Below are 26,708 nucleotides of genomic sequence, written 5' to 3'. Positions count from 1 at the left end.
TGTGACTGTATTAAAATAATGATGCTTATGTAATGACAGAATTGATAGTATGCAAAATAATGACAATGAATAAAGAACAGCTGGTTAAAACACAATAGTTCTCTGTCAGGAGAGCCTGAAATTTATTTTGTGTAAACAGCACTGCATATAGATTATTAGAAGTACCTGTCATACAAATTACCTGTGGGAACCACTCTGACTCCCCAAGTGCTTTAAGGAATGTTGCCTCAGAATCTGTAGGAATAGTGCTGGGAACACAAGCTCTCATCAGCTTTTTAAAGCTTGCCTTTGTCTGACGGATGTCACTGAATTCAACAGGAACAAATTCACATTTCAAAGCAAAATCAAGTTTGAATCCCTGTATGAAAAGGACAGCAGCAGATGTAATTTTAAAGGGAAGCATATTTGTCACTGTCATCTCATTAAATCTCTAAGTTTTGCCTGCTTTATTGCTAAATATTTGAATTCCTAATTAAAAATCTGTTCAGTTAAATACATGCCCAGGACAATAAAACTCCTTACACCACTTGCAAAACATACCATAATAAAGTACCCATCTATTACTCGTAACAGCAGAATATGCTGCACAGCAGAAGATGATTGAACTCTTCATTTATCATTAATTAAGAAATCAAATAGAAACGTGAATAATTGTTACTATTGCATTATGGCAATTTAATTCTACATAATCATTTCTCTCGCATTACTCTTCCTGTATTTCTTTTCATCAAAGTGTCTCCTTTACCAGCACGTTCTGAGGGTTACAGTTATAAAAAGAAGACTTAACAAGATAAAAAAAATTTGATATGAATGGATCCATTTGAAAACTTCAGGAAGAATGTTCTCTGGAGAAGCAAATGAAAATGCCAACCCAATAAAACTGGAAAATTTTGCAGGAAAATACAGTTTTCTTACTGTTCAAAAGAACAGTCGGTTCTAACAATGACAAATGTTTACTTTCAAGATTTCTGTTTAGTCTTTTATGTTACATTATTATGCCTTATAATATTAAATCAGAACACTGACTATAGACTTCAGAGGGTATTTCTGTAAATTACTGTCATGCTAATTATATTAGAAAGAGATAGACTGTCAAATGAGATTAATTTAAAATGACCACTTTGTGTAACAATGTGTAATGAAGAAAGTGAAAGGAAAATGAATTTGCAAACCAATAACAAAAGACAAAGTAGAAATGGAATAAGAACTAATATCTGTTATAAAACCATCATTTAAAAATACAACTGAAAATACAAATATAAAAGAATGTTCTTTGAAATTAAAAAATTCAAAACAGAAACTAAATTTGCAAAGAATTTTAATTCACTCTGCTACAACATCGTTCTTCCATCTCCTGATATAATTTCAGAAAGAACTGAATACTGATCTATCTTCCTACTACCCATAAATGTTTTTGGAAATTATATATTTCAAAAATAACATAGCGTTTTACGCATGCTTACATTTTGAACAAGAAAGTAGAAAACAACTGATCTTTCAATCTTTGAATGCAGAGATTTGAAAAAAATGATCTGCAAACCTTTTCTGAAAAAAGGTAAAACTACCAGGCATTAATGTACAAGATATATGTTTCTTAAACAACTGCATTTAAAATACTAAAATCTATACAAAGAGGTGTATGAAACTGTAGACATCATGGTCCTCGTCATGTAATCAAATGAGGATGGACAGAATTCTGGGTTGGCCTTATTCACATCAATTAGACTTCACCCAAGTTTAAGTGCTGCCCACAGTAACGAAGCTTTTCTTCTCTGGCAGTTGCTTTCCTGACTAACAACATTCCATTTGCTTCCTAACATATTTCAACACATTAAGAAAAATAAAATTGCTCTTTTAAATTGCCAAATAAGTCTGTTTCATGTTTCCCAAAATACGAATCACTGAGATGACAACTCAGCTGAACATTAGATGAGTAGTCAGCAGAATCAGGTACACCAGAGCATGGCTTTGAAAGCAAGAACTTGGAGACACAGAACTCCAGCATTTCCCTTGGAATAGCTCTGAACAGCCTCAGCCACTACACCAGCCCTACTCCATGTGCCTACAGTCCCAGCGTTCATCTTCATCCCAGCAGCTACACTGAGCAGTGCCAAATGTGCTGCCCTCGCTCTCTGCAAAGCCAGTGCAGGGAGACAGCTGAGATGGCAAAGACACGGTGACTTCCTCACATGAAGGCTTTGCTGGATGCTCTGCTGCCTAGCAATGCAGTTCCTTCCTAGCCATTTCTTTCCCAGTTTGAATGCTTTTACTGTGCACGAAGTTATTCCATTCCTCTAGTCATCTGTTACCCACCTTTGTATCTCAGCTCTACTACACATCAGCACTTGACCAAAAGTGACAAAGAGGGCTCTACTCACAGAACTCTCGTGAATTTGAACTTGCTCTTTAAGATAACTTAGTATATTTTAATTTATGTTGATTTTCTTGTATTATATAACCTCAAAGCTTGATTTTTCACCTCCCAGGCAACACTGAGTTATATAGCGTTGTTATTCTGCATATAGAAATAATCCTCGTAAGAGTTTACACCTTTAGGAGAGTTATTCATCCGCTTTATCTGGAATATTATTTACTGCTCTGTAAAAACATCAGGGTTATTAAACTCAAACCACATGAAAACTATGTTAAAATTAAAACGAAAATTAAAAATTGCCATTACCCGTAACTGAGATTTTTCTCCAAATATATAGAGGGCTGCTTGCCGTCTCAAAAGCTGACTTTGCAGAAAAGGGCTGCTACTGTAAGAAGTGGAGTTATCTTTCCCTGCAAGTCTTGCACCGACATCAATGAATGGAGTCTGAGTGTTGATAAATCGGTTACTTGAACGAAGACTTGCCCATACACCTTCATAAAGATGAAAAATATTTCAAAATCTCTTTACATGAGGCACTGTAGATCTTAATTATTGAGGCATATACTAAAACATAATTTGGAAAGTAGAGTGCTTAAACATGTCATTGGCTCTCTCATAAGACATAATTAACAGTGCATGCTGGAAAGAAGTATTTTCGTAACAAATTTTGTCAAAAACATCGTACTGCATTGTCGTTTTACCTAAGATACTAATACTGCACAGTGCTCTCTATTGTAGAGAGAATGGTTGCTATGGTTATCAGTAATACAATGATAAAACGAATCACAACTTGCCAGTAATTAGCATCCATTTAAGCATAAGGAACTGAAGCTGCTAGTGTTGTTATTTGCAGAGATTGGGACAAAAACTTGATGTATTTCCTTGTCAAAGGCTTATTATTTTGGAAGCCTAACTAGTAAGAATATTATATAATTATTTCCTTCAAAAACGGGAAATGTATCACTTAAAATTCCCTGCTACCTAGAATTCTAGAGTTCCGTTTGCCCTACCTAATGTAATAGTATCAACCGTATCATATTATAATGAAAATGTATATAAAGTCGATCAATCAAAATACTACATTTCAGGATAAAATATTCAATATTTACTCTCGAAATGCCATGATTAAAATGCAGAATGCCATGAATAGTTTTTAACTGTCCACATCTAATGAACAATCAGAAATGAAAATCTAATCTAATAAAGTTCTTTATTTAATCTTGTGTTTCACAACTATATTCTAGCAGATGTGACTACAGTACAGTTGTGTGAGTAGAGAGAAGGATGCCTAAAAGATCATGGTCTTATAGTTTCAATCTAGCAGCTAGTTCACCATTACTCTGGCAGCAGGGCATGGAACAGAAATTCCAAAGCCAGCAACAACATGAGCTTGAAGCAGTGCAGCATGACATGGAACCACCGACTTGCACCTGAAAGCAGCACAGCAATATTCGAATGGCATTGTACCGACCTAACTGACGTCTGCCTCTCTACAGCATTTTTAATTTGCGTACTGTGCCTCGCTGATGCAGCCAGATTGTACAAATTTCCTCCTCTGGAAATGACAACACACAGACACTCTCTGATCCGATCGTGCTTAAGTAAGCTTTGTGATTTCAATGTAAGATAAAATAGTGATAAACCAGATTGCCAAGGCCTGATTAGCACTAGGTGGAGAAGAGAGAAGTACTAAATGTTTTTTTGTTCCTTATGCCTTAGTTAACAACGTGAGGTACGTGAAAGGTACTTGATTTTCAGAATATAAATAGCACTACTTGAAAATCGAATCCCTTAAAGTATACTAAATTTGGCATTCAAATCGCAGCGTGAAATTCTTTAACCTAATACGCAGCAAAACAGTTTATCGGAAGAGACTCTTGTCCAGAAATCCGTGAAGCAAGATATCCAAAAGAGGCACCAGAAATCCCTTGTAGTAGTAGAAATTTAGATATTAGAGTATATAAAAAACCCCCCTCCAACCCTTTCAGGAAAATCCAGTAATATCCATGGTTAACATTTCTTGCGTAAAGAAAAAAAGCTGCAGATAACAGTAAAATTCCACTGAGATAGCTCAATCAGCAAAATAATTTTATTCTGTTTTTTGGAAGCAGGACTGTGTTTCTATTAAAGAATAATTCTGTACAGTAATCCTCAAAAGGGACTTGTCTGTACAGTTTCTAAGTCTGTCTGGCTGCTAGTCTTAGATGTGAGCAAAGGAATAGGAGTAACTGAGAACGGCTGCCTATGAGCTTACAACTTGGTAACAGTTCTAAAGAGTTTCCACTTCAAAGACAGTTTTATTAAAATACCTCACATAGTACAGTAGTATGTTTAGTATAAACTTTTGTCCCACTTCTCAACTACTAGAGATGAAATAATAAAGACTTTAGCAAGCAGAAATTACAGCGAGCATTTACTAAGAGAAATAATCTCTCATTAATTCTGTATGAAAAAATGGTAGCTCCAACACAGACAACTGTCCTTAAAGATGATCGATACAAAAATCAACAGTGTCACTTTCTAACATTTTACAAAACAGGCCATCATTAGCACCTGCAGCACATCAAAAGCAGCAAAAGTGGTTACAAATACGTGCTGATGAACATGTTGACCAGTGATGGATAACAGTGATTAAAAGACACAATTGTATTCATATTCTAATATTGCTTAGTATCTTATTTTTGTTAGAAGTATCTAGCTTTCATTATTTGGCATATATTGTATTATTAAAACTTTTAATTTGCCAGAAATAAATTTTTCCCTGTTCACTAACATTAATAATAACTTTGGAAAGTTCACTGACTAGGTCACGTTTCTTAGCTGTTTTACTAAAGCAGTAGGAGGACTAAATGCTCTTTTGCAGAATTTTGCTGTTTAAAATCTTCACACAGAAAGTCTTCTACATTTTAACTCCACATTAGACTATAACATTATTAAAGAATAATAACATGGTGAAGCGTGCAACTGATCACTGTCACTGCATCATACATTCAATGGCCAAAAAACCCCAAAACCAAACCAAACCACAACACTGAACTAAACCCCCCCAAATTTTGTTAATGCAGATTCAAGGCTTTCTGTCAGTAACACTTTAGCATGTATTAAGATATTGCGGTAGTTATGGAGATGGCAGAAAAGAATGTGCTTTCAGGACACAGAATACAGTACCTTGGTGGACTCTTCCCTTAGTTGCTGATTTGGAATTTGAATGAGTGAAACATTTATCTCTGTACCCAAGCACTGGTAGATAACAGTTAAGACAGAAGGAGGAGGAATGGAATGCACATTGCAGCAAGACACATCGCAGGAGAAAAGAAAAGGGTTACTTATTAATTTCCAGAGATCTAGTATACATTGAATTTATTTATAGTATATGATTTATCAGACAGCACAAATCTTAGTCATCACAAGACAAAACATCAATCAAGCCAGAGACCCAATAAAAATGGGAAGGAAGTACCCATTTATCAAAAAGGAGTAATTTTCATTGTCATAGCAATAGTTTCAAACACGTAGCACAGCCATCATGTGTTTTTCCATTATAATACCAAAGGAAATTTAAGTATTAAATCATTCTGCCGAATACTTTATTGAAAGCTTCTATCCAGCTGAAAGTTACCTTAATTAAAATCCCAACCTTAGTGCTTTTTAAAAAAACTGGTTTAGTCTATTTAGGTACATAATTTGATGGACCTTAAAATCAATCAGAGTGCAAAATGTTAGCTCTATACATCTACAAACATTTTAAAAGGACTGTGTAAAAGTATATAATTTAGAAAACATGCAATATCTATCACACAAAGTTTTTTTTTTGCCCCCTGGCAAAAATCCTCATTTTCAGTGGGAGCTTTATATGCTTATCAGAGAGTATATTTTTGGTTTAAAAGCCACATCAACACAACCAACTTCTCTTAACACAAATATTCTATTAAAAAATACTCAAAGTGTTAATGTCTCCTGCTTTTAAAATAGATGTCTGAGCTATATTTATTATAAATATCCTAGTATTTTTCCAACAGCAGCAAACTGTACTGAAAAAACATTTTATTCTGTTAAATCACACAACAATGCCAGGTAAGAAGTGCTGTTCTGTAGAACCACGCTACACTTACAAAGTAATGTAAGAAGAAAAGGTACCTATTTTGAGTGTATCTAGAATTCTTCTAAAAAATATTAACCAAAGTATTGCCAAAAAAAGGTCCAAGAATGGAAATCTATTATGAAATGTAAGTACTTGGACAAATATTTCAGATCAGAAACAACTTAACTGGGCATCTGGCAAATACTTTGTTACAATGTTCCAGATAAAGTAAAAAAAACATACCTGACACAGACACAAATATTCAGGACTACTGATGAGCATTCAGATCTACGATGACTTTTAAAAATGAGAAATACTGTTCAAGCACTGGCACCTATCTTTTAACTTAAATTTTAAAAGATGTGTATTAAAAATATGTTGTCTGGCACAAAAAATAGAAAATGTCGTTTTCAATTGGTGTATCATAACTGAAACTAGCTTTTGAGCCCTGGTACGTGTGAGAATAAAAACAAAGCCACAAAAACACTGCTATTGTATTTTGCAGAGTGTAGTGGGTAATCCATAGCCGCTTGTGATATAAAGGATCTAGCTAACCTCACTGTCTATTTTTTATTTTGTTTTTATTTTGGGGGGTTTTGACTTATTCTTAGGAATATGAAGGAGAAAGAAAGCACCATTTTCAGACTATCTGCATATGTCTGTTTTTTCAGCTGACCAAAACCCTGGATTTTTGGTCCTGCATACAGTCTCATGACACCCCTTCACATGTGAAATGTAACTAGCTGTGAAAAAGTAGTAAAAAGCTTTGCAATAATAAATCCTGTACATGAATTTATTTGATAATAACAATTTCAGAGATTCTATATATTTTGTGTATTTTATTTTCTTCTAAAAGAATTGTATTAGCTAATCTAAAACCTCGTGTTTACTCCTCTACAGGGAGATATTCCCTTTCCCTGTTCTCTCTTACCCGGTCAGCTTCTCACCTTCACTAGGGCTCCCACTGTACTTGTAAAACATTCTTACATTTCAGCAAAGTCCTCACGTATCCTGCTGAACTGTGACTAGACTGCAGATACTGGGCTGTAATTACACCTTTCACGTACACAGAGCAGGTGTGGCATCAATCCAGCAAGACACAAGATAACTTCTCTGCCCTCTTCCCGATTACTGCTGGAATTTGGCCAAGAGATTTCAACGTCCAACCAAACAACACATCTGTGACCTAATACCGCCTCAAGACTCCTTTTTTTCTTCACTGAGCAGCAACAAACTCATCCTATCACACTTACCACAAACTCTAATCCCTGAAACCAGCCATAGTTATTTCAGTAATCCTTTTATCTCTAAAAGACAACTTTTGATGCAGCCAACCCGCAAGCTTTCCCTTTCTTATCTGGAGCACCTTCACTGCCCCTCAGCACCACTCAGCTGTTGGCACTTCAGTCCCACAGGAGGGGATGGAGTACCACCAAACATCTGCTGCTGGCTGCCCAGCATTTTCACTGTTCCAGTGCAAAGCCAGGCTGGGCGCAGCCACCAATTTACCTAACAATTCCAGGCACTATTGACTCCTGTTTTCTTACCTCTAATTAAAATCATAGTGTTTTTTCATCTCCATGTACTACAATAACAAGACAGTGAGCAGAGAACATAAAGAGAACTTTGATTTATGAAATACACATATACTATGATTCATGAAAATGCACTTTTTTTTTTTATGATCACCACTTAACTGCCCTTCCTCTCTTCCCTTCTGCTGCATTTCTCACATAACTTGTCTATACAGCTCTGAGTATTTCTCTTTCCCTGCCTTTTTCCTTTCTTCCTTTCTCTAATCCCATCCATCTCTTTTGCAAGTTTTTCTCTACAAAATTGTTTTGTTCTTCCCCATACGAAGCTACAGTTTTCCTGTCACACCATGATTTAGGCTGGAATGGACCTTAGCAGGTCAAAGTAGGTCTAACTAATTTTAGATGAGGTGTCAGAAAGGAAGAAAAGCAACTTTTAGATGCTTAAAAATAATTGTAAGAGGAGTAGGAGTCTTCAGGGCTAAAGGCAGTAAAATATAAAATGCTCCCTTTTGGGAAACAGATTCACCTCTGTCCTAACAAACATATTTAAGGAATTTGATGCACTAATTTGTGCATATATTGCACATAAAAGATCGTAACAATTTCTCCAGACTACAAGAGTAGTTGGAATCCACTTCACAGCCTGAACGCTTCTTGTATAAATGACAATGAGGAGCCCTTGTACCTAAGAATAACTATTTCCAAAGAATGCACTATACCTCCCTACTTACTACACCAGGGCACATATCTCCCTCCTTTACCTAGAGTAAAATTATTCAGACAGATTATTGGTAACTTTGTGAAGCATCAGCTAATCTTCAGTCAAATGCCAGAATGACCTGTAGTGGAGATTATAAAGCCCATTCAATCCTAATATAAAATATGTCTTTTCAGGCCATACACTTTAGACAAATTAAAAACATGCATGAATCACAAAGTATTTCAAAATTTAATTCCCGAGTGCTTGATTTTCCATTGATTTCCAACATGGAACAAGCTTTATGTCAATGGTAAGTAGAGGACTTAAAGAGAAATTAGATATTTAAATCATGTCATGGACTGAGGTTAATCTGCAATTTCTATTTTGTTGTTTCAGAGGGTAATGAATCACTAAGCAATGTAATTATTTTCATTTCACTAACTTTTAAAAAATCATTTATTACTTCAAGTAATAGACTTTGAGCTAGTCTTACTAACCTCCTTGAGCAAAGCTATTGGATAGATTTACATCCAAATGTCCTGGCACTACCTGCTTAAACACAGTAGACATTCTTGAAGCCCTCCTTTCAGTGCCTAAAGTCAGCCAAAAAAAGAATAGAAGATTAAAAAACTACTCAGACTAACACTTAACATAACTGATAAAATGCCCCTTTTCAACCAATACAGCTAAATTCTTGCCAATTTCGTACTTCAGATTTATTTTTAAGACAGATGTATACATTGGCAACAGTATGGAGATATTAGATACAGCTAAGTAATCAACATATTTTACAACAAAGGAAGCAAAGCATGCACACTTCAGGAATGGTGTTATTTTACAAGAAGAGCCACTGAGTGGCTATATTAGGCCAATTATCACCAACTGAGCAAGACAAGACAGACACAATTTTAAGTCACATACTCGTCTTTCTAAGACATTGGGGTGACCTTCACATAAACCCTAACAGGTTTCATCACATAGTAACTGAAATAAAACATGGATTCATTTCTTCATGGTTCCACATATAAGTAACTGAAATAGTGTATTGTGAAAGAGTTTTCATGCAAGTAAAGCGCTATTTGGAAATGACATTAAAAGCCCATTATGATGATGTAACACACACAAAAATGCCTATATACCTTCCATGGCTGTTGCAGATAAATAGTGTATCTGTTAAGGCAGAATCTGAGCTTACAATCTCATATTTTCTCGTTATATGAAATAGAGTAGTATTTTGCATTCTCTTCAGTTTGGCAGCTTCTTATACAATATACAGTTTTTAATACACTTAATTTGTTGTAAGACTTTAAAGCTCATCTTTGCTTTTGATTCTGTTCCATAATGTAATTGTTGCATTTGGTACATATAAAAACCCAAAACAAAACAAAACCCAGAAAGTTTTGGCTTCTTGATATTCTGGAGAACTTTATTTGTTCCAGCATTGCAATAAATTACTAATGCCTCAGGACTGGACATTATACTTAAATGGATTTCACTAAAAAAATGACCCACAGGTGGATAATAGTTTACTGTTGGATTAAGAACACTGAAAAATATTTTGAGAAAGATTATAAACATCCTTTACATACAGAAAACTCATTCAACTGAAACTAAGAGTGAATAAACTATCTGCAAAGTATAACTAAAGAAAAAGCAGAATTTGTATGGGCCATTGGACTAACATGAAATTAGGAAAAACTCACTTTTCAACTTTACCATAGAAAAGCACTATACAAACCAATTTTACCTGGAGACAGAGCAATTGTTGGTCTAACAGTGAGAGTATTACTGCCATTCATTTTGCAGTGGACGGATATCACATTTAGGAAGGCTTGTAGGTATTTTTCCTGTTCTAAACTGCTTGAAGATTCTAAAGAAGCAGGAGCTAGAGTCACAAGAAGAATCAAATACATTAAAATACAAGTACCTTTATAAATACATAGAATAGCAAAACAAAAAGCTTATTAAAGCAGAGCATTGAAAATGTCTCGTAGTTTGTCAAGTTTCAAAAAGCTATTCCTTTGATGACAAAAAATGCCCAGATGTTCATCGCCTGCAGAGCAGCACCCAGCAGCATTCTCTTGCATTCCACCCCACAAAGCTAAACTTCTGAAAGAGTCTGTTACCTCACGGTCACTACTTCAAACATTAATCACTAGCCAGTGATCAGAGCAAACGTAATGGAAAAGTAGTTTTCCCTTCACTCTCAGAATGACAAGTAACGTTTCTAAGTTTGTGCTGCTTGTCAGCAAATGTCAGCCTTTTAAAAGAATGTGTAGAGAACCATTTCTTTAACAGAATTAAGTTAAACCCATACTCAACCAGTGCTTCCTCATTCCGGTAAAGGAAGGTTACTTGAGATGTATTGCCCAGTCACTGAAGTATACATAGATCAAAAGACACCAGTGTTCATGCACTCTGCTGCATTTAGAGTCATCAATGGAGATAATCTACATGTCCTTCAGGTACCCCACCTCCAGAATCCGACCTTGTGAATGGAACGAAGAGATGAAAGAGGATGGGCAGTGCATGCACAGCTGGGTTACACACGTTAAGGGATCCCTGACTATGAAAAGCAACGTTCCCATTCCTCAGTGACAGTCCACCTGCTCCTTCACCAGCAGGTAACTTGAGGAAGAGTCTCCCCACATACTTCGGTAACTTGTAGGAAAGGGAGCTGCAATCTTGTGAGAACCACAATTCCTTCTCAAAAAACTTCTGCATAAAGCTGTATGTGCATGTAGCTTCAGATGACTACAGATGTCAGAAACAGAGTAATTTTCTAATTGTTACTGTGTTGCTCACATTGCTGGAGACACAAGAAGGACCATTTCAGAGAGAGAGAAGTGGCTGCAAAAGACGGGATGAAAGCAAAGCCAGAGAGGAAACAGCTTAAAAACAGAGTGTGGAGCTAAAAAAGGCAAGATGAGAAGATATAATGGCTCTGACAAAGTACTGAAGTTAAACAGTCTACTTAAGACAATCTTGAGACTTAAGGAAAGTTAACTAACAAATAACAAAACAGAGAACCAAGGGAAAAAACCCTCAAAAGTAAGAGAAATAAAAAAATGAATCTTAACCAGAAAAACTCCACCCATTTGTGTGCAGGTGTGAGGATTTAAAGGAAGGAAAGGAGATGAAGGTCAGGCCCTGGGCCACACTGTGGTGACAAAAAAGTGTCCGGTCTCAACGAGTCAGATCTTTTTCAAATGCCAAAATTTTTTGAATTCTAGTTTATTGCAGCCACCGAGGGACTCGCTATAGGACAAAAATGTCATAGCTGTTTAAACCAAACCAGGATTTGGTATCTTGACCACAAAAGCCAAGATTTGGAAGAAGAGATAAGGGGAGAGAGTCAAAGAATTTGATCGAACACACTTTGATGAACCACAGTGGTAACTTATAAATTTTTCTAGTGATGATCCAATCAGATTCTGTGCTGGAGACTAACAGACAGTAACCTAATTAGCTGGAGGTGGCAAAAGAAGAAATGTCAAGATAGGCCTGTTAAAATTAGTATCTAAATAGTCCTGTTAAAATTAGTGCCTGAATTGGAAGTACAATTAGGAAGCGATTAGAAAACGTATGTGCAGGAAACGTCATGCTGTTTCTGTCTGACAAAGTGGAACAAATCTGGAGAAAACCATTATTTTCTCTTCAACTCTTAAGTAGAGTTTACACATCCTGAAATCCACTTGAATGATCTCTGGGTCTCCTAGTCCTTGAAGCAATCCCACAAAGAGTCAATTTAGTTCTTAATTTAGCTAAGTGAAAGGAAATAAAATGCCAAAATCAAAGGATAGTGTCTTCACTACTTGCATTTACAAAGTTTTATTTTGTGAAGAGTATTGGTTTTGCAGTGTGCATTTTAGGAAAGAGGCTCAGGAGACTAATAGCTGATTTATATGAAAGCCTGTTATTGAACTGGGCAGACATCTGAATAAAAAGATTGAGGGCAATAGTGTCCCTGTGAAAGATTATAGATGGAAAATTTCCCCTTCATCCTTAACACCAATCATCCCACCATACAGTGCTTAAGAGCAGTATAAGGGGATGAAAGACTACTGGTGACTCAAGGTATGAAGCCCTTACCTGCACAGGTGAACACAGATTTCTATAGTGACTGATGTTTTAAGTACTGTATCATACACGAAAGCCAACACAACAGCATAGATTTAAACAAAAGATGGGGATGGTGATCCTGGTAGCAGTTTAATAAATCCCAGGAAAGAAATGCATTGCTTAGTAACTCAGTTAAGCTTGCCTCAGCTGCTAATATGTGCTCTATATGCCTGGGTGCAGGTTGCTGCATCTTTACCTTACAACAGGTCCCAACACAGTCAATAATCCAGCCTGTATCAGGGTAACTGCTCTCTTGGACAGTGTTACTACATACAAGAAACATACATGGTCTTCCCACATGGCAATTGACCAATACTTGTAACTCACGTGTAGAATATCATATTTAGAACTACAATGCCCTGCAAAAAACTCCCAGAAAAGGTGAAGTGAAATTCTGAAACCAGCTTTCACGTTTCAAAGGAACTTCTGAAAAGACCTGCACACTCTCCATCTCATATTCAAACATCTGTTAATATCATCAAATCCTTTGTGGACAGACATTAGAAAAACACAAATCTGTTGCACATGTAGTTTGGTTCTGTGCAACACTTCAGTACTGTGCTTAATTTCTCTAAAAATATATATTCAGTGCTTCTTATGTAACATACTGATCTCAGCTATGCTTTGAATGCTTGCTCAATACCCAATTTAACAGGAAATCACAAAAATGTTCACCAAGTCCCAGCAGGTCTTCTTGGCTTCTGTCTATCAACCCAGAACCACCTAATAAAAACCTACTCGTATGAAACCTCTGCTTAGGAAGGTATGCATCTGTCAACCTGAATTTAAGTTAAGATTATCTTTGTCCTCTTAGTTTGCTATAGCAGAGAATACTCAGCAGATAATTACCAATTCACAAATTAGCGTTAATAGCCAGTCCAGGCAGCGTCTGATATAAAATGTGTTTTTCTAATATCTCTGAAATTTTGAGAAGATTTTTGCATCTTTAAAAAGATGCAGTTGTTACACACAAAACCTCATACAGCTTAACATTATGGCTGATATAAACTGTTATTTACAAGTAAAGGAAATGTAGTTTTCATAAAGATACTCTGTGAAGGAAAAATTCAGGAAGACTATGCAGAAAAAATTCAAATCATGACCTTCAAATTACTTTCATGCGACTTGCACATATTTGTACAGTACGCTTGTTACAGGCTTTGAAAAATTCTGTAGAACAAACCATTCAGTAGAGTCAAACCTTTTAATTGTGTTTTAATCATTACTGGGGTGAGACACAAACATAAACAAGACCAAGGAATTTCCTCACTACCTTAATGAGCTCCTGGTATTCCAACTCCCCCTCAGATTTTCTTTTCCTTAAAAATTATGGACTAATTCTAGAATAATATCTAAACAACTTTGATTAAAGAGAACACTGTCATTTTCTTCAGCAATACGCCAAGTTCACTCTTGACATGACATTAACCTGAAGAAACTTATCAGCATAAGAGATGGAAATCCAGGCAGTCACAATACGTATCCTAACTACTGTCTGTGAATGATAAAAGTCAACCAATATTATTTCCAAAACTAATGTTGCCCTAATGTTATATTCTCCTGAAAAATTTAACTATTCTGACAAATCTTGTGCTGGTCCAATCCTGATCACACAAAGGAAGAGATTCACTCAATGGAAAGACTCCAACTAGAATCTTTCAGGTCTATGCTTTATAAAAGAAAGAAAAAAGTTAAACTAGTATTACAATGAAAAACATGAGGAAATCAAATGGATAATGGTCTTCCTAATATTTTATACAATCTTCTATTAAAAGGGACAACACACATTCAGTATGTAAATCAGTGCAAAGGAAAAAGATAATTTAAGGGCAACAGGGAACTCCGCATAGCATTTGGCAGATACCAGCTTTCATTTAAATTACTCTTTTTGAACCACTTTCGTGCCATTCAGGACCTGCTTCTTGACATACAGTAAATTGAACTAACGCAGTATCAGATAACCGTTCATATCCTGTGACTTTTGGTTCAATCATATGACTGATTTCCTCTAGAAAATAAGTATTTATACATAAAATTACTTACACAGAAAGCCTAGCTGCATCTGCTCACCTGTAGGATGTGTGTTTTGGGATTTGAAGAGGCCAACAACACCTTTTCCGTGAAAGCCCCCAGATCTGAGTAGAAGAGTACTGTTTTTAGTGTTTTTCCAACAGACAACTGGCAGGCGATTGTGACGGTAACAGCGAGCAACTCTCTGCAGACTGCTGTCTTGAACAGACTGAGGTACTACCAGAAGCCCAGGGTAACTGTATTGACAAAAAAGTGAAAAAAAAAAAAAAAAAGCTTTCAAAACTTTAAACAACAACAAAAAAATTCCCTAAAATTACAAACTGAATATAAATCTTAATGAAAATACACCTCAACCGTTTAGCAACTCACATTTTTAGTCCGATCAGGGCAAATACCTTCATTTGTAAAGAAAACTGCATTTTAAAACCAACTTTAATTAAGAAAAATTTCTAAGACTATCACTAGTAGTCTCTTTCCATTTAAGGTTATTTTTTATTTGGTAGTATTTTTCTTCTTAGTATATCTCTTATCTGGCACTATAATGAAGCTGTATTTTTCAGCATGTCAAAAAAGGGAATTTTGAGGCATGCAAATGATGCAGTAGTTTTGTTCTGAACTTGTATATGAAATATGAGAATTGAAAGGAAAGAATGTTAGATTGCCTAAAGTATCACAACTAAAACAATAGGTTTTGGTTTATGTCAAAATACATTTAAATTTTACAGTCAGATTCCTTGGAACAGTGTATTTGAAACTGCATTTTTGTGTGATTTTTAAAACAATACAATACATTGAGAGATTAAGAAATTCACTGACACAACACCTTTAAATACAGAAAACCCAGCAAGAGAGTAGTTGTGCTCATGCTAGCAAAAGAAGGATTCAAGTAATATGGAAGATTATTTTCTAACTCCTCCAAAAATATTCAATTTAAGTGCCAATTTCATATGTTAAGAAGAAACCAAGACGAAGAGCAGGGAAAAGTTAATGCTTAGTAAACAACTTTGTTCCTCTACAATATACACCGTTCCTGTAAATTCAGTTCTCTGACGTTTACTGAACTGCCCTCATACAAAAACTGATATACATAATATTTATGGTCTACTTCTTAAAACACAGTAACCAAACTAATACGGCACTAGGTAAGTATTTACATCCTGAGATTTGTAATCCACTCAGATATTAATTACCTTTTCAAAAAAATCCTATATAATATTAAAAACTGGTGATTTGGGGGGAGGAAAGAACTGTCTCTATCATGTGCAAAGCATAGCGAAAATGCAGATTTAATGCCTTCATCTGCATTGTACTCAGTGTTGACTGAACAAAACCAGTTATTATTCCATTACTTTAGTCTAGTCTAGTCTGCTCATCTAGCCAGAAAACAAGAAATGATCCAGTATTTTTTTGTGTGCCCTTCTTTCCATGAAGAACTGGGGATTTCATTATCCACAATGAAAGCAATGACTAGCCAAAATTGGTTTTAGGGAATGCAAATGCTCTTCTGATATGACTTACACCGGTATGCTTTTGTATTAAGAAGAATTTTTGTGGGTGGTGGTAATAAACTACGTCAGCTTGCACAACAAAAATGTAGTAACATTCATGTGTTAAAACACAACACTTACAACACATAACAAACTTCTAAAGTAGTGTAGATATCTTCATGAATTTAACTTTAAAACGTTTTTTTATTTTAAGAAAATAGTTATGTATAATTGCTTCTGAGGCTTGCTTTTTTTATTTAGGAACAGAATAGATTTTACATGTAAATGTATTACTTAAATAATTTCCAGTACCAACACAGCAAGTTACAGAAACCCTACTGAGAGAGTGAGCTCTACCAGCTAACTTTATTGGCGAAGTCAGAAAGCTGAAAAACAGCCAAACGATTTAGACATCGGTGTAGAAAGCCAAGAGAGAGCGGCAATTCAGGGTATCTGTGTTAGCAGTCTCCTCCAAAAGCCCCAGGGGCACTCTCTTTCCATGGGCTACAGAAAGAGCCTAGGAAAGGCGACTTGTGCCGTCCGACAGAGCTTCTGGGGCAGTTCTGCAAGCTCACTGCTGGCTGCCGTTGCTGGCAGTCTTTCCACATCTGATGCATACATGTGCAGCCACCAGAACACAAACCTCTGAGTGGAATACAAATAGCTTCAAGGTCACTGGTTGAACGCTCCTACTGCAGACAAGAATTTTCTCAAGAGTAAGTTGCTTAAAAGGATACATCATGTGGTATATGTGTTACGTCATCTTTGTTTTCAACTACTTGGCTGAATTGGTAAGCTCACCTCCTGCAAAGTGAATACATCCTGTTCAGCGCAGTTATTCTTAAGTATTCTGGTTTTGAGCGAGAAGAGTTACTGCTGATGGTCCCTAGTCCCAAACGCTGATAGTCTCTGAAACAAGCTCTTTCTACTAATTGCTCCATTGTTGATTTTTCTGATGCTTTTAAGGTACCACCTGTGTGCAGCTCGCTGTCATCTGAAACTGAAGTTAAAAATCTTTAACAGCTTGCTACTGGGGAGGCCAGCAGCTACACAGAAAATGATGCTACTTTCTTCTGAACAAAATATTAGTTTCTCCCACTGTCAGTGATGAATGACAAGAATATATCCAAACCACACTTTATAGAAATGATAAGAAATAAAGTAATATTTTAGTTAAGAAACCTGAATATATCGCACATTTCCTATTGCACTTGTGACTGGCAAGGCTGACAACTCTTGCTAGAATCCTGGAAAAAGTCCTCTCATATATTCATTTGAACTGAACTGAAGGCAGATAATCTTCCTTTTGACAGTTTATGAAAACCTGTTAAACTCACAACTGCTATACAAAGATGTACACAGGACAGAATAATGACAAATATGCACATAAATCCATTGAACAGATCTCACAATTCTTTTAAACTACCTTGAAAAGATGTAACAATCTTTTTAAGGCTTGGTTCAAATAATAAAAAAAAATTATTCACATAATTTCACAATAGATGACACTTGGTTTCTTAATGCCTTGGGTTCAATGTCAAACAGTAGCTTTGCTCAGCCGTGCACATCAGCTGCACTCTCCAGAGCAGAAAAACCTTTAACCATGACAGATAAAAACCATGTCACAAGTTCAGACTACACTGAAATTCAAGTCAAGCAAGGTCTTTGTACAAAACCTGCCACCTGCCTGTTATTAACTTCCAACTAGTTCCAAATACTTCTGAAAGCAGATTTACTGTTCACAGCATGTATCAGTTACTTGTTACCACCTCAGGCATTAAAATACGTGCATATGAGGGGAAGTATTTCCTCATGAATGAGGTGCTGAAAAGCATAGAAGGATTTAAAACAGGACTTTATAAAATGAAATTAAATTTATTTTTAAAAATAGAAATTATGATACAATTAAAATTTACTGGCAGTAGACAACATTCAGAATTTACAGGTGTAGAATCCATAGAAGTTTCTTTTTTGTGCACCTTAGCATAGAAGATAAATGAGCAATTTTATCACCCCTGCAGCTCAACCAACAAAAATGACAATTCTCTATTTGACCTAAATAATACAGAGTGTAATGCCATGGGTATCTCCCCTTTTTTCTGTGTTTCCACATCTGTCATGGTAAGAAAGAAGTTACAAAACATTTACAAGTATAAAGTACGCTCACAAGAAACAAATTAAATGAGTTTTAGAAATAATTTTATTTTGGACCATACAGAAGCTTGGTATTTAAGTATTTAAATACTTGGTATTTCTGAGTGGAAAGCTATAACCCAAGTAAGATGAGGGTGCATTTTTTGAAATATTTTTTCCTAAATTCATTGTTCTTTCATGAAAGCAGGTATATTGGTGATCCAAATTTGCAAAACATTTTCCTGTGCATAAAAAGCTAGAGACTATAAGAGCTTATATCAGTGTCCTTCACTTGAAGAGGGAGATGAAGAAGTTTTGCTGTCTCGAGATTAAAATGGATTTTTTAAAATCTGATTTAGAAAAGAAGATGAATAACCCCTCTACTTTACTGTTCCCGAGATATGACTGTTGGTAAAAGTGGGTTTTACAGACTCCTGTTTTATGGAACACACCAGCATGATCACTATGGGAAACAGAATTTAGTAGTGATGATATTCTAATCTCTGAAAATAAAAAGAAGGGATGGAATCAGAGGGAGATTGGGTGTTCATTGGCAACAACTTATAACTACATTACTGTGCCCGGTTTTGGAAATCACATTGCAAGTTATATGTGGACCACCTAAAGAGGACTGAGAAAAGAGCAATGAAGATGATTAGTCTATCAAGACTAACAAACAAAGAACTGAAAAAACTGCAGATGTTTAATATCCAGAAAAGAACAGAGAAGTATTACAATAGTCCATAAATACATTAAGCACTACAACAGGAATGAAGGGAATCATCTCTTCTAATGTATATGGTGGCAGAATAAGAAGTGAAGGTTTTAAATTGTGGCGAGGAAATGTTTAGGCCCGAATATCAGAAAGTTGCTTGATTTTCTCCAGCATTAAGGATGATTAAAGCATTAGTCCAAATTGCCTAGAGTTGCAGAACCTTCATCTTTGAAAGCTTCTAAAAAAGGAGTTAGGTAAACACCTATGAGGAACAGATCAAGTATGTTGATCTTATCTTGGGGCAAAGAGATGGAGCAGACGATCTCTTGAGGTTCTTTCCAACCCCATCTTTAATATTTCTTTTTTAAGACAATGCATCACCCGCTGTAGACACTTCCCATTTGCTTCATCGTTGGTACAGCTGCATAGTTTCCCATACTTCATTTTTGAGACTTGCAAGAAGTCATTCACAGCAGTAAATATAAAAGAAATTGCAGTGATTAAATAGCAAATTTCCTACGGCAATTTATACTCTGCCTGAAGCAAAATGTTACTACTGTTGCCAGCTGACTATACCTGAGGTGTCAGTGCAGCATGGAGAGAAAAGCAGATTGTCAGACTTGGATGACTTTGCATGTTCCTGCTCAAAAAATCTGGAAAGCAGCAGGCAGGAAGCCTCACAATTTATATTTTTAAATTTTTGTTAGGGGACGAAAAAAGTGACTATCGCCCATGTTTATATAACACCCGTGTTCATGGAAGAATGTAGTTGTTTTGCATACAAGCAATACAAGAAACTCTTTAAAATTTCTTCATCGTCGAGAAGTAAGAATACACAGGTATGATTGTGCTTGCTGCCTCTGGGTGAGGACACAAAATGACCCCAAAATCACACAGGTACAGCCTGAAGAACTGCTTCTGACTCAAAGAGTCTGCAACATCAGAACACATACTAACACAGCACTTAATTGAATTACCAGCATCTTCCTTAAGAACGTAATTTTTCAGTACTGAAAAGACATTCTGAATTTTGCAATCCTTTCTTTTTGCCTTTTTTCCACCAGTTTTATCTGGAATGAATGAAGAGAATCAATAATTTCTAGCTTTCCTAGAATGGCTTTCTTCCATTTCAGAGAGAAGAGAGAAGCGGAGTAACACATCCTGCTTTAGACAACTGTTATATGTCTGCTCGTAAAGTCACATATGTTGACTTGCTCACTGACCAAACATTTAAAAGGACAATTAGGCTTGTTTGATGTTTTGAAAAAAATATTAGTGTTCGGTAAACACTTTGTTATCTGAAATGCCTTTTTTTTTTTTTTTTTTTCATATAGAAGAAAGAACAGTATGACAAAACAATACCTGTTTATGTACAGGAGAATCTGGTTCCCTCTAGTGGTTTATTATAAATTAGCACTGGTCCAGATAAGGATATACTGACAGCAGCACATGGTAGAAAAAGAAGTATTTGGAAGAAAGTCAAACTCCACACCATCACACAAATTATACAAAGTGCCCAAATCACTTCCTACCTTCTGTCCCCAAATCCTTTCAACCAAAATTTGGAAAAACGGTATTTTCAGTAGTAATGACTTCCGCTTCTCTCAGAAATCATTTGTCACTTCCACAGCCACGTAAGTCTCCCATCATATTTGCTTGTTTTTGAATTTCAATGATTAGTGCTTTCTCATCACAGACTAACTGCAGATGTCACGACATCTAAAGATAAATGGAAGCTACAGCATGCTTCTGGGATGTTCCATCTACACTATTATAATGTAAAAAAATGATAAAAAATACACTATATGAAAATACTTCAATAATTGAATAATCTAGTATTGTGCTTTACTACTGAATGAAGTCAACTTCCTCTTTTCCCTCATCATCACAAAAGAAAACACTTAGCAAATGGACATATTTGAAACCCTTCTCTTTCCTGCCTAGAAGAGTGCCATTTCTTCTTGAGGACATTTCTTACTCAATATATTGGAACGGAAGCATAATAGGATAAACTTATAAACTACACAGAAAAATTTTTTTATTATTACCAGAGATATCATCATCTTCATTACAGCCTGGGCGATTCCCTCTTTCTTCCACTATTGTGCCTGTCTTCTTCTTTAATAAATACTGGCGTCCAATTGTCATCTTCCCAGCACGTTTTGCTCCTTTCACAATGCTTTTTGAGAAGGTACTATAAATTCATAGCAATAAGAATATTTAGAAAGATGCATATGATTCTCCTGACAGCATGTACAGATTTTTATGATGAATGCACTTACCCAAATAAAATGTACTTCATATTTTTTCATTTATGACAAAAATTATACCATCCAGAAAAATGCCTTCCTATATTGATTTTTAAACATCAGTTTTATTACTTTGAGATAAATTTGTGTCTGTGATGTCTAATGTTAACAAATGATCAGCCATCTTCCTTCTTTAGGTATTTATTTTATTTAGGTATTTATTTAGCAATGTGATAAATTTATGAAGGCAACAAAGTAAAGGCAGGAAAGACAGAAATCACCTTAAAGTTTTAGTATTCCATGACTAGCTTACATTTCTACTTTCCTGTGTCAACAATGCAATAATCAACACAGAATCACAAGAACCATCACTCTGGAACAGAATAATGATCTATCTAGTCTAGTAATAATTAATGCATAACATAAACTACAAGAGGACCCAAAGTTCATACTCTAGATTAAAAAACACTGGGACAACTATACAGACTGCACTAAGGGCAAGATTAATTCTAACCCACATTAGGTTATTAACCTATACCAAATCAACATGTATATCATACTAATCTACCTTTTATTCAGTAAATACAAAAACATCGGAATAGCAATCAGTTCTTTTGACTTTTCTGAAAATTGCTTGAATGATCTGCACTTCTGCAAAGCTATTAGCTTGTTCAATATATTTGACTAATACCAAGTAAGAGCATCAGAAATAAAAAAAGCAGCATGACTATACCGGAATGAGGTGTTCTTTTCTTTTTGTTTTGGCAAAATTATCTGTGGTGCTGTTTGCCCAGCTGCAAATGCAAAAGTGCTGAAGATAGACTGAGGATAACGCAACTTCATTAACTGTTTCTTAAATATTTCCACCACTTCAGGACTTACTTCTTCATCAAATGCTACTTTAATCAACTGCATATTAAAGACATGGCATGTTAGTAATAGGGAAAAAAACAGAATTAAAAGATTCTAAAAAAAAGATAATTTTTAATTAGAATTAAAAAAAAAAGAATTAAAAGTCCCTAAAATATATTAGCAAAAATTCCCATACTTATGCAGTACTATGCCCATAGAAAAATACAAATGTATGTACACATACCTTATTGAGGGATATTACACACCTTATTAATTTTTTATTAGATTTTTACATTTATGTCCAAATCCTACGGTATTTTCACTAAGAAGCATCTGGAATTCTCGTAATATCACACATAAAATATTTTGGTAAATCGAAGTAGTAATGCTGGCACTAAGCTATCTACAACAGTTCAAATGCTAGTCACATGGGACAGCTTAGCTCGGAAATACTCTGCCAGCTCTGCCCGTATACGAAGGCTGGTAATGCACTTCAAAGGCTCTCATCAAACCAAACAATTTCAGCATTCATACATCACAGCCATTATACTGCCATTACTCATTCCAGATTTCACCTCACCTTGAGAAGTATAGAAAACTGCTAATAATAAAAATGTAATAGCGAAATCCGATCCTTAAAAAAAAAAAACTAACCTTGTGCTCTTCAAACACTGATCCACCCACCCCCCTAAAAATGCTTTTTGAAAGGTTAAAAAAATTCCACCACAACAATACCTCCCCCCCCCCCCCCCCCCCAATCCCATCCCATTATCCTCAGCCAAAAGGATGACAGTCAGCAACTGGAGATGTGGGACAGGGAACAGAGAGACAAGATAGGGAATCTGTAAAGGGGCCCAAAAGAACTTTAAGAACGTGGGGAAAGCAAACAAAGAAATATCCTAGAGCTTTATTTCTGAGTGCATACCTATACAGATTTTGAGTGTCTTTTTGTTTGCCATCTAGAAGGCGGATTTCATCATTGCTTTTTAGATTTCACTTGTTTTGTAAATAGTTTCCAAATGACTAATAACTCTGTTGTTCTAGGACCTCCTTGAAAGGAGCTCTTGAATCTTTAGGGGTCTGATCTGAAGGTTTAAAGACATTAAATAGCATAACTGCAGCCAAACCTTCTGAAAGTCATAATTACTAAACAAAAAGGATGGGCTACTTCACGCTGTACTGAACTCTAGCTGTTACAAAGGGAACAGAAAGTAAACTGTTTGCTGCTTGTTTTTGTTCTCATAACCTAATAAAAAACTATGCTAAACAAAACCAAAGATGATGTTTGACCAGAATCCAGCACTAAAAACACTGAGCTGTGTCTGTATTCAGCACATCGTTGAAGAATGCTAACTATTCTGGTAAAAAGATTTCTGGAAAATACAAGTCCTCATGATGTCCTCTCAAGAGTCCACAAGAACAATTGTCTTTCAGTTGTTTTACTCACTTGTACTCCTAATCCGATGCTTTTGAATTGGATATTGAAGGATGATTAGATAAATAATGTCCATTATTGTAAGGAACTTGTAAAATGCTGATGATCTATTTTATTATGTGTTCAAATGGTAGAGTTATTGTTCTTAATGAAAATTACTTCTGCAGTCAGCTAACTCAACAAAATATTTCATGGTTTGTAAGCTGCAGTCTACTTTCAGTCCATGATACAAAATTATTTGCCTTCACCTTTCCCTCTCCGAGGGTCTGACCACAGTTAAGGTCATCACCAAAAGAAACATTCAGGGAAGACTTCAGAGACTTTGTGATTTCTAATCCCTAGAAGTCTACCTCTGTCATTCACCCTGCAGTATGTGCTTCTGCTGAACACGCTGAGGGGGATCCTACAGACAGGAAACTAGCAGGATCTGTACAGGAGTCAGGAAACTACCAGGATCTGTGGAAGTCGTATGGAGGTCATTGGTTCCTGCAAATGGTGGTTACCCTAAAGATTCCTGGAAGTGCAGCTTCCACGTGAGACATACCGTGCCTTTCTGCTGGTAAAGAAGCAGAGAGCTGGTAAAGTGACAAGTCTTGAGAAGAAAGCAGTATTTATAGCTTTTCCATATTCATTCCATGTAGGTGGAGGAGACAGAAAGCATGTTCCCACTAGTCTGCTTAGGCCTCTACTTACTCACATTAAGAGATTTTGGACCCAAAATAGCCCTTTACTGGATCCAAAATAGAAAGATGAGAAAAAGAGTGGAAGAAGTCAAATATGAAAACAGTAACCCTCTGTAAATACCAGCTGGGCCAAGGAACGCCCAGGTTTCTGAGAGGATGCATTCTCTACTGACTTCCCAGGACATAAGACTGAACTCTTTACAAACATCAGAACAAAATGCTGCTCATAAGCATTTTGAGCTGTGTTGTCATATAACTTTTTTACAAAACTTCCTTTTACCTGAAAGGTAGCTGAAGTGATCTGCAATCCCTCCTGCATACTCTGCTGCAGCTGGTTCTGTATGGTGATCTTCTTCTCTTTCGTAACGGATGCAATAGGAAAGCTCCGGATCACTGTCTGCTCTCCAACTGAGGACCATAAAGTTGTATTTACAGATACTTGTCAGATCACAGAATCAGATCTGGTTTGGTCAAATTGTACTTTGAAGAGACAGGAATGAGTAAGCACAAAGCAACACGAAAACAATGGCACAGAATTAATTTCAGGCAAAACACCTGAAAAGTTGGTAAATACTTAAAGTATTCTTTGTAATCTGAATTTCTGCTTAATTTCAGCTGGGATGATTAGAAAAATATTCTCCTTCCTACTGAATCTTTCTAAGTGATGGAAATGCACCCTCAAAATCAAGGTTGGTAGGGGGTGAAGAAAGTTTCAAGCTTATTGAAAGTTCATATTGTACTATACAACCTATAAACAACAAATGATATACACTGGTATCTTACATATGACCATGAACTTTCTACAATAAATTTACACTTCCAAATGACAATCTGCTTAGAAATGGCAGATGTCAAAACATGAAAATTTATCATTCAGAAGACATGTTAAAAAGAATACTTAATTTATTAATAATCATTTTAGGGAGAATTCTAACTCATGAATATTTTTCATTTAACACACTTTTAATGGCTGAAAAAACTGTTTAATGAAAAGCTAGAGGTAGTGGAAGCTGGAGATGTCACCCAATATGTATGTTCTCTCTTACTGGTGAAGAAGCTTACAAACCTTGCTCTGTAAAGCCACACTATTAGACCAAGTTTACAGATGGAATGAGATATAAAATTACTAAGCATTTTGTCCATTTGAAAGTCTATAAAAATTACTGAAGTATGGTCAGGAATGTGCTTATTTTCTGTCTCCTACTTTAGGCAGTCCCTAAAAGCCCACAATACCGTGTGACAGTCTACCAAATTTTCCTCTAAGACAAATGCATATTATGATTTTATATTTATATTGCTGAAGACAGCACTATAAGTATCTACCGATACACAAGAATACACATTTAGCATCTAATGCCTCATCTGAGTAAGTTCCAGTTAAATAAGTTAAAAGCAAAATCAATCATTGTCCTATCTAGTGGTAAAAATCTATATTAAGAGATTCTTCTTATCTGATAAACTTAAAAAATTATACTATGAGGTATATATATTTTGATGGTGATGCCTGAATAGGTGGATAGGCCAGCTCAAAGACCTGCCTACCTGAAGGAGCACAATTATCACTGTTTAATTTTCTTACCCAGCTGATCATGAGGAGTGCCTTTAAATATAATTCTGTAAGTGGTAAGGAACAAAGCTCCTTCAGCAGGGAGGATGTGAGGACCTCCAAGCAGTCCTCCTGTAGCTTCCTCTCTGCCATCAGGATCTAGTAGCACACGGAGACCTTCACAAACAAATTCTTCTCCTGGGAGTAAAGTTGGCCGTAGAATTTTGGGCTGATGCAAATAAATGAAAGTGTAAGTTTAATGGCGATACCAGTGTTATACCTCAGACTAGTTGTAATATTTGGCTTAAAAAGCTTCAAAACAAAATGGTTATGAGACTGAGTCCAAAGAAGGGAGATGGAGTTTGAACTCAACTAAGAGAAATGGGTCTCAAAAAACAGTGGGCATGCAACAGCTTGTTTATGATCAGAAGTTTGGCTCTACTAGTTTCTTAAGTTCATATTTCATGAGACCAAAGCCAAGCACTTTTTTTTTATCACTGGTGGAAACTTTCTTTCAATGTTTTGATGTTTCCTCCTAACGTTATGAGGGGAAAAAAAAGATGACTAAATTGCATGATTCTAATACTTGTAAAGAATACAAATATGTTTCATAATACTTGCCTTCTGTATTGGTGGAAGCCGCCTACTCTCACGATGGACAGCCTCCAGAGTCTCTACGTGCATTGCTACAATGCCTGGAAAGCAGTAATACCATAAATGAAGTCTCACAGAATATGAAAGAGAAAGTTGCAATTTAATTAACAC

At 35.8% G+C, this 26,708-nt stretch overlaps 1 protein-coding gene across 5 annotated transcripts in view; it reads right to left on the bottom strand.

Annotated features, from left to right (window-relative positions):
- Window positions 1–26,708, bottom strand: part of SBF2 (SET binding factor 2) — a 255,137-nt gene that overhangs the window by 24,909 nt on the left and 203,520 nt on the right. For 2 of the 5 annotated variants that reach the window (XM_055722188.1, XM_055722189.1), the window contains exons 21-32: window positions 26,565–26,638; window positions 25,977–26,172; window positions 24,678–24,805; window positions 22,161–22,336; window positions 21,227–21,372; window positions 17,132–17,330; window positions 14,883–15,079; window positions 10,438–10,575; window positions 9,188–9,283; window positions 5,543–5,614; window positions 2,681–2,865; window positions 182–358 (exon numbers count right to left, since the gene is read on the bottom strand). In XM_055722188.1, coding sequence (XP_055578163.1) covers window positions 182–358; window positions 2,681–2,865; window positions 5,543–5,614; window positions 9,188–9,283; window positions 10,438–10,575; window positions 14,883–15,079; window positions 17,132–17,330; window positions 21,227–21,372; window positions 22,161–22,336; window positions 24,678–24,805; window positions 25,977–26,172; window positions 26,565–26,638 — 1,784 coding nt within the window. The remainder of the gene's footprint in view (window positions 1–181; window positions 359–2,680; window positions 2,866–5,542; window positions 5,615–9,187; window positions 9,284–10,437; window positions 10,576–14,882; window positions 15,080–17,131; window positions 17,331–21,226; window positions 21,373–22,160; window positions 22,337–24,677; window positions 24,806–25,976; window positions 26,173–26,564; window positions 26,639–26,708) is intronic. The other 3 variants (XM_055722190.1, XM_055722191.1, XM_055722192.1) reach the window with 3 other exon arrangements.

This window comes from Falco cherrug, chromosome 10 (assembly GCF_023634085.1).
Source record: "Falco cherrug isolate bFalChe1 chromosome 10, bFalChe1.pri, whole genome shotgun sequence".
In the NCBI taxonomy this organism is placed as follows: Eukaryota; Metazoa; Chordata; class Aves; order Falconiformes; family Falconidae; genus Falco; species Falco cherrug.
Note: the sequence above shows the minus strand (reverse complement) of the source record. Positions and strands in the feature narration are given on the sequence as shown.